The sequence below is a fragment of the Amphiura filiformis genome, chromosome 7 (assembly GCF_039555335.1).
Source record: "Amphiura filiformis chromosome 7, Afil_fr2py, whole genome shotgun sequence".
Classification (NCBI taxonomy): domain Eukaryota; kingdom Metazoa; phylum Echinodermata; class Ophiuroidea; order Amphilepidida; family Amphiuridae; genus Amphiura; species Amphiura filiformis.
The window spans coordinates 40,816,321-40,825,516 of NC_092634.1; the positions used below are offsets into that span (position 1 = coordinate 40,816,321).

Sequence of the window (9,196 nt, forward strand, 5' to 3'; positions counted from 1 at the left end):
GAAAATTGGTAAATTAGTTTGTTATGTTCTACTCTATATATTCACCAAAAACGATGCCTCAAAGTGGCTTAATTACTAAGATATTAATTAATTTAATTTTGACGTATTAACAAAACCTTGAAATGTCTGTATCACATAACGACGTATTTGCCGATCACCTATACTGCGCAAGCCCAGTATGTCGTATCTGCAATTTGAAGAATTTGCCGTTTCACATACTGACGTATTTGCGCGACTTTGTCATTACACGATAAAATCGCTGTTTTGTCATTTTCACATACTGGCGTATTTGCGCAACTGTTTCACATACTGACGTATTTGCGCGACGTATTTGTCATTTGAACAGCGAAATTGTCATTAGTCCTTTTCACATAGTGACGTATTTTATTTAATATTGTTTTTTTGCAGAATAAGTTATGCTCTGATAGTAATAAGTGAATTATATTGAAAATATAGTATGTTCGCGTTACTGCTAACCTTGTTTTAATCGACAATAATGTTTTAATCAAGATTATGAAGCAAATGAAAATCTCTAAATTTTCAAGTTCAATTTTCTCCAAATGCGTATTTTGCAAATACGTCAGTATGTGATGCGGCCGACGAAAAGTTAAACAATGATGGCGCTAGTTATCTGAAATCGTGTTTGCATATTTACAAGGGGTAGACACTTGTAATATGGTATTAGAATATCAGCAAACAGACTAACAAATGACATGGGAATTAAAAAAAAAATACCATGAAATGTATGATATAACTCATATTATTTGGCTAGATTAAATTTAAAATCTATGTAAATAGCACCCTCAATTTGCACACAAATGTACAGTTTATAGAATTAAAATTACCACGAAAAAGCGGAAAAAGATGAATAATTTGAAATATAAACGAACCATCTATGTTATAATTTAAAATATATGTGTCTGTGCAGTTTATTAGTGTGTTGGAATATTTCAGTTCTAGAATTGACCATTATAATAATGTTTTGTTAGATAAATTAATGAATGATCACTACAAACACCTGCATATATGCGACGTGTCATGTCAAAAGGAGACACTTTTGGGCAGGATCGTAAATGGAGAAATAGCCAAAAATCTGCCCGGGGGAGATTTTTCACAATTTGGGTTTGTTGCGAATTTGTGATGTTATTAATGATTAAAATATTGTCTGATAGTTTCAGACCGGAATATAACTGGCATCTTGTATTTTTTGAGACATTTTTCTAGGTAATTCCTACTCTCAACATTGTTAATAATATTTTTAAAGGCCGATATCTCAATTTCCAATTTTATAATACCATAACTTACGAACTCAATATCTTCGCATTGTGGAGCAAAATATCTCTATATTTAAGATATGTAAAAACCTCAAAGTCGATAACCTGCCCAAAAGTGTCTCCTTTCACTAGTGGAAGTTTTGGATGAGAAAACGGACATTTTGATGAGAATCGGCCAAAATGGTGAGAATTTAATTTTCTCATTCTTTTGGATGAGAAACTTCCTGGTGTGTGTGTCAATCATTATTGTCTTATTAAAACTGGTGGGAATTGCTAATCCCCGATTATTATTTTCTCATCCGAAAGAATGAGAAAATTAAATTCTCACCATTTTGGCCGATTCTCATCAAAATGTCCGTTTTCTCATCCAAAACTTCCACTAGTGTAAATAGAGTATCATGTGTCCACGGCCATGATGATTAAGATAACAAAGTTTGAAATTGACGATAAAAATCCCTCTTATTGCCATTTTATACCAAGAGAGATTTTCCAATTCAGAACAAAATATTTGAACCGTATTTTACGAAAAATTTGAATTTTAAGCTGTTGAAATCCCAAGTGGAAACAAATTTGGTTCATTCAGGTTGCATGAGATATGATATGCATAGAAATGATCAACCATGTTGGTTTTCTAGCACTTTAGAGATATCATATTTTCAAATTACTGCAGATATCTAGTTTTGTCGATTGCGTAGGCCTATGCATTTTAAACATTTTGTATTGACAAATGATTGATTATCGATAATCGATAATCGATAATCGATAATCGATTATCGATTTTCCTCCATCACCCTCAACTACCCACATATTACCCCCCCGACCTAATCATCCTTAGCGACTGCGATTGAACATGACAGTCTGTGATCATCATTAGCTTGTTAGGTTTTAGAATTTAATTGAATATTGACAATTAATTGATCATTCATGGTCGGTTATCGACTGTTTATTACCCCCCCTTCCCACCACCACCACCAACTCAAACACTGCTTTACAACGACATCTACCGGCGTGGCGTGTTAAATAAAGACTGCGATCACGAACACCTACACTAGTGGAAGTTTTGGATGAGAAAACGGACATTTTGATGAGAATCGGCCAAAATGGTGAGAATTTAATTTTCTCATTCTTTTGGATGAGAAACTTCCTGGTGTGTGTGTCAATCATTATTGTCTTATTAAAACTGGTGGGAATTGCTAATCCCCGATTATTATTTTCTCATCCGAAAGAATGAGAAAATTAAATTCTCACCATTTTGGCCGATTCTCATCAAAATGTCCGTTTTCTCATCCAAAACTTCCACTAGTGTAAATAGAGTATCATGTGTCCACGGCCATGATGATTAAGATAACAAAGTTTGAAATTGACGATAAAAATCCCTCTTATTGCCATTTTATACCAAGAGAGATTTTCCAATTCAGAACAAAATATTTGAACCGTATTTTACGAAAAATTTGAATTTTAAGCTGTTGAAATCCCAAGTGGAAACAAATTTGGTTCATTCAGGTTGCATGAGATATGATATGCATAGAAATGATCAAAATGTTGGTTTTCTAGCACTTTAGAGATATCATATTTTCAAATTACTGCAGATATCTAGTTTTGTCGATTGCGTAGGCCTATGCATTTTAAACATTTTGTATTGACAAATGATTGATTATCGATAATCGATAATCGATAATCGATAATCGATTATCGATTTTCCTCCATCACCCTCAACCACACACATATTACCCCCCCCCCCGACCTAAGGAGCCTTAGCGACTGCGATTGAACATGACAGTCTGTGATCATCATTAGCTTGTTAGGTTTTAGAATTTAATTGAATATTGACAATTAATTGATCATTCATGGTCGGTTATCGACTGTTTATTACCCCCCTTCCCACCACCACCACCAACTCAAACACTGCTTTACAACGACATCTACCGGCGTGGCGTGTTAAATAAAGACTGCGATCACGAACACCTACACTAGTGGAAGTTTTGGATGAGAAAACGGACATTTTGATGAGAATCGGCCAAAATGGTGAGAATTTAATTTTCTCATTCTTTTGGATGAGAAACTTCCTGGTGTGTGTGTCAATCATTATTGTCTTATTAAAACTGGTGGGAATTGCTAATCCCCGATTATTATTTTCTCATCCGAAAGAATGAGAAAATTAAATTCTCACCATTTTGGCCGATTCTCATCAAAATGTCCGTTTTCTCATCCAAAACTTCCACTAGTGTTTTGACATGACACGTCACATATAATGACCCAACCAGGGATACGTTTCGTTACAATTTGAACACATCGCAGCGTAAGTAACATGTAAACTACTATTGTTTTTACTTTATGCATATTATTCTTGGAACTTTGTTTTTGCAGCTGAAATCCGAACTCGATAAACACCCAAACCAATGGGCAGCACAAAGGACTTTTACTCAAGGGATTGAAATAACAGAGGCTAACATCCGATGGATGGGAAACAACTACGATAAGGTTGCAACATGGCTTCAGCAAGAGGCTTAACCACAGTAATAAAAACATTTACATACTCAGGTCCTGGTATCATGATTGGTTTAGGGCTACACTCACAGAAAAAAATACACAAATTGTGTAAAATTTTACACAACTTCGATGTACGTATAGAACTCCAAAATAAATAGGTATTTTTTACATAACCATGAATTATGTAAAAACAACATAGCAGATAAAATACTTACATATTATGTAAAATATTTACATAACTTTTATGTAGATTTTTTACCTCAGCTATTAGGTATTTTACTACATAATTGTTATGTAATATTTTACACAAATTATGTAAAAAATACATAACATTTATGTAGCATATGAACCCTATAACAAATAGGTATTTTTCACATAACCTTGAATTATGTAAAAAATACATACTAATTAAGCAAAACAACAGGTCAATAGGATTGGGGCTTTCTTTCTTTCTTTCTTTCTTTTATTTTATGCTGAAACATAATTCATGATAGATTTGAAGTCGTCAAATCTTGGTCAACTGTCAGATTCGTTCAACAATACAATTTCATGCATGAAGTATTTTATTTTATTTTATTTTCCATTAGTTCAACGGCATTTGCTATCGAGTTAATGTTCAATGTAAGCATTTCTCTCTTGCATGTACATGTACGATACAATGCTATAGTAGGCCTACACTAATGCATTGTCACTTCAAGGATTCAAGCTTAATTCGAGTCCCACACTTGGTACACTACATTACACTACATTATCGAAGTCATTTCAATGCATATCACGGCTACACTGTCCGTATTACCAGAGAAAATCTCCTGTGGTATTTGTGATCTATCTCAACACGTACACACATTGCTAGATACACGAAGTGTCCGGGCGCAGTATACAGTACAGTATTGTACTGTAATGATTGTCCTACTCGTAGCACACGATCGCTGCAATGTCCCGGTGCATGTCAATTCTAATGTTGATCAATCTAGCAAAATGAACCCATAAATAGCCATTTTTAAAGTCTCAAAGAAATCCATGCATAACTTACCGAACGAATCTCCAGTTTGGTTCAAGCTTAATGACTCCGAAACCTACCTATTTGAATGAAGTTTCAGCAGGTATGCGCTACACGATCACACACACGTCGTGTCCGCCATTGCTTTCGCTCTGCGCTATAATTTCTTACATGAAATAGGTAAAAACTACATGCGTGTCGATTTACATAACACATTAGGTAGATTTTCTCCAATCAGCGAAGTATTTTGGGCTGACATTTTACTTCACTTCATGCAATGATTACACAAATTAGGTAAACTAGCTTCGTTACAGTTCAAATATGTATTTGGAGCATTTACAAACTGGCATGGTAAAAGTTTTTGACAAACCTTTACATATATTGTGTATAATTTAATTTACATCGTATTTTTTTTACATAACGTGTGAATATTTCTCTGAGTGTATGTAACAGTTGGTGTACCAACACAGTGAGCGAGAGAGGGGAATGAGAACATATAGGGCCTACATGTCTTTCTCCAGCCAGGACCCTTGCCCTCCCCTGATTCCCAATGAGTTGGCGGGTGTGTGACAATCATCATCCGTCCCATTTGACCCTGTGCATGGTGCATGACCCCTTCCTACCCCCTCGATTGCAAAAGGCGGGTTACGCCACTGTAATATCTAAAGATTTGCTCGGTAAGCAGGGCTATCACTGTGATTGGAAAAATTTCATACCAAATTATGCAGAGTGGCCGGTTGCCCCTAAAGTGCTTTCCCAATTAAAACTTGCTCAGTCCACTACCAACATACTACTGATTGACATTATTTGTCACTAGTACCGAAAAATCGTTAACATGGGGGTAGTGGACTGTCACGACTGAACTAGTTTTGGATTGAGTTGTCGGTACGTCGGCAAGGGCACTATTTAATTGTCGACAAAGGCACTATTCAAGGTACGTCGACTTGAAGGTACTCTTCAATTTTCGGTACGTCGGTAGTGACATGACATAATTAATTCGGCGTATCTCATCTTCAAAATGAAATCCAATTTCACAAGGAAAAGAAGGAGCGGAGATTTATAGAACAAATGGCAGATCTGGAACCAGTTCTTGTGTTATTAAGGAGCAACAACAGAAGATTGGTAGAATGCTGGGTGAAATTGTTAATTTTACATGAATGTACCAAGAGCTTTTTAACATTTCTCATGATTATCCTGATGGTAATAACACGTTTTCTTTGCCTCGTTCACATAATCTACACTGTTAAAACGGTTGGGTAAAACTTTACCCAGCCCTGCACTGCAAAAATATTTTACTCAACACTGAGTAAAAAGGTCACAGCTCAACAAATTACTCAATGTTGAGTAATTTTTTACTCAACTGTTGAGCTGTGACCTTTTTACTCAGTGTTGAGTAAAATATTTTTAGAGTGTGGGTGCCATTATGAACAACCCTTTTGTTGGGTAAAATATCACAGAATAATTCTGGTATATCCTACGCACAAGTATATTCTTAACTAACCCTAACCCTAACCCCAACCGTATATTTGAACATTGTCGGTTGGACTTTTACTGATGCTGTATTTTTGAAATCATAATACTGGGCATGCATCTATTTGTACGCCCAAAATGTCTTTCGCATGATCAATTTATTATTTATGTCTTCAACTCCTTCAATTTTCGGCTGCAATAAAAGTAATTTTATGTGTTTACCGTGGACTGAATTTACAAATTGAAGTGATGATTATTATACCGTTCAGGCGTCGATCGAAAAAAGAAAACCATGTTCTAAGGGGAGGGACGATCAGTCGGGTTTTTTTTATTTATAAGAATCATATTTACGTTGTAGGACTTTCATGACTACGGCATTTTTGTGTTAAACTTTGATTTATGTTTTAAATTGGTTGCGAATTGCCAATAAAGGTAATTTCATTATACAGTATGAGTATGACTTACAGAACCAAATTACAACAGATAAAGGTTTATGAGAAAATAAATGTTTTCATTAGTATAGTGACAAAATGTTGTCCTAAAAACCCGGTCGGCCGCGCCCGTAGAACAGGGTTTATTTTTGTTCGTCGCCTATTAAGTCTTTCCCTTTTTGAGGACAATTTGATGGAATTTATGTGAGAATCCCGCTAAAAAATTCAATATTAAAACGTACTTAATCATATATTTACAATGATAGATAAATGTATATTTAGGATTATAAAGCTTGTACCAAGCATGTGTTATTTTTTTTTATATTTCAAAATAAATGAGCTTGAACGATATACCCGAATTTCTTCTCAATCATGTGGTGTGGTGTTTTTTTTTGCACCTATGATATAAGACACATTAGTACATGATTTCGATATTAAATGAATAAATAAATATATAAATAAAAATATCTGTTAGTTATATTTATTCATCTATTAGGGCTGCTACATACTTTTTAGTGGATGAAGAATATTCGGTGTACACGTGTTAGTGTTCGTTATTTTGTTCGTAATGTTTAATTTCTAACGAATACTTGATGACGTAAAATGATAATATATTTCCATTGGACATTCTACATAACATATTATTTATTTTACGTCATCAAACATTCGTTAAAAGTTAAACATTTCTGGAAATAGAATGGGAATAAATTAAATCATGTTACATCGAATATCCAACATTGAATACTCGGAATCAGGATGGCCCATTACACATAATCATTTTGTGATCCACACATAATCATCACAGCAATATCCATACCGCCATATTATACGGTGTAATAATTATTTCTGCGGTATTTACAGCGAAAAATTAATCATAACCCAGCGAACACAAAATGTTATAAAAATATTATAAACGTGTTATAAACGAGTTATGGTTTCGGTTTAAATGATAGTTAGCAATAGTCGATTTTCATTATCTGGATCAATATATTATTGAAAAATAACACTTTGGTGTTTTGCAAAAGTTCATTCTACAAATCATATACTTTGAAAACCTGCTTAATTTATTGTTGTTAATGAGTTATGTACGTTTTACAAAAGTGTTGTTGTTTCAGCCCTCTTTACAACATAACTTAAGAACCATAGGACCAGCAAAAGTATATCTGTGATATTTGAATTCTTCTACACGCTCGCTATGAATTGAGCAATGCAATTTTTGCTAAAGCTCACTATACCATTCGCAAGATGCTGTGAACTACATTTTTTTGTTGCTGCTTCGACCAACAATACCTCGTATTACCTTAAATATTATGTTTATGAAAATATTTTCAAAACTGTGATAGGAACGAACACTACAACATTTTTAAAACGTTGCTAAAATGTCATTGCAAAATATGTTTTGCCAAACATTATTTTTTGCCAAAAATTGTGTCAACTTATTAATATCAACTTGATAATATCAACTTGATGCTAGAATGTTTTGTAAAACGTCTTGAGTTTGCTGGGAATGCAGTGTATGTATAACAAAATTCTCCACGTCAAGACTAACATCATGCAGTACCTTTACAACCAGCAAGCTGTGTTTTTGGTTTTACTAGATCTGTCAGCTGCATTTGACATGGTAGAGCATAGTGTTTTGGTTCATCGTATGGCTAATGAAATCGGCCTAAGCGGAACTGCACTAGACTGGTACAAGTCATATTTTACCAACAGAACCACCAAAATGTGTATCAATGGTACTTTGTCTGATCCTCATCAGATGTACTATGGCCTTCCACAGGGTTCCATCGTTGGTCCAGCATCATTCAGAATTTACATCATCCCGGTTGGTCGTATTATCAGGAAGCATCAAATCCATTACCATATGTACGCCGACGACATTCAGCTCTTTTTAAATTTCAATCCTTCTGATCCGATTTCCATTCAATGTGCTCTGTCAAGACTCTCAAACTGCATTAGTGAGATAAAACTGTGGATGACTAACAACATGTTGATGCTGAACGATAACAAAACGGAGTTTTTTATCGCTGCTTCACCACACAACAAAACGGAGTTTTTTATCGCTGCTTCACCACACAATAGGCGCAAGTTACCATCAAATATTCATCTTCAAATTGATAACAATGTTATTATTCCCTCTGACACTGTTCGTAATCTGGGTGTCCTCTTTGATGGTCAGCTTTCCATGTCAACCCACATTACAAGCTTGTGTAGTAATGTCACTTACCATCTTCGTAACATAACACGTATACGCCGGTTCTTAGACAGAGACACATGCCACCACATCGTTAGGTCGTTAATTCTTTCTCGTCTCGACTATGCAAATGCAGTTCTACTTGGAGCAAATGCAACTGACATCGCGAGACTTCAGAGACTGCAAAATTGGGCGGCAAAACTAATTTTCTGTGCAAAGAAGCGTGATCATGCAACACCGTTCATCAAAGAGCTCCACTGGCTTACTATCAAGAACAGAATAACATTCAAAATCCTTGTCATTGTTTTCAAGTGCCTAAATGGCTTTACTCCATCAT

At 34.9% G+C, this 9,196-nt stretch overlaps 1 protein-coding gene across 1 annotated transcript in view; it reads left to right on the forward strand.

The window, feature by feature from the left end:
* Window positions 1-7,006, forward strand: part of LOC140157854 (aminopeptidase N-like) — a 33,207-nt gene extending 26,201 nt beyond the window's left edge. The window contains exons 19-20 of the mRNA XM_072181102.1: window positions 3,642-3,842; window positions 5,208-7,006. Of these exons, the coding sequence (XP_072037203.1) occupies window positions 3,642-3,785 (144 nt within the window). The 3' untranslated portion in view covers window positions 3,786-3,842; window positions 5,208-7,006. The remainder of the gene's footprint in view (window positions 1-3,641; window positions 3,843-5,207) is intronic.
* Window positions 7,007-9,196: the final 2,190 nt, after the last annotated feature.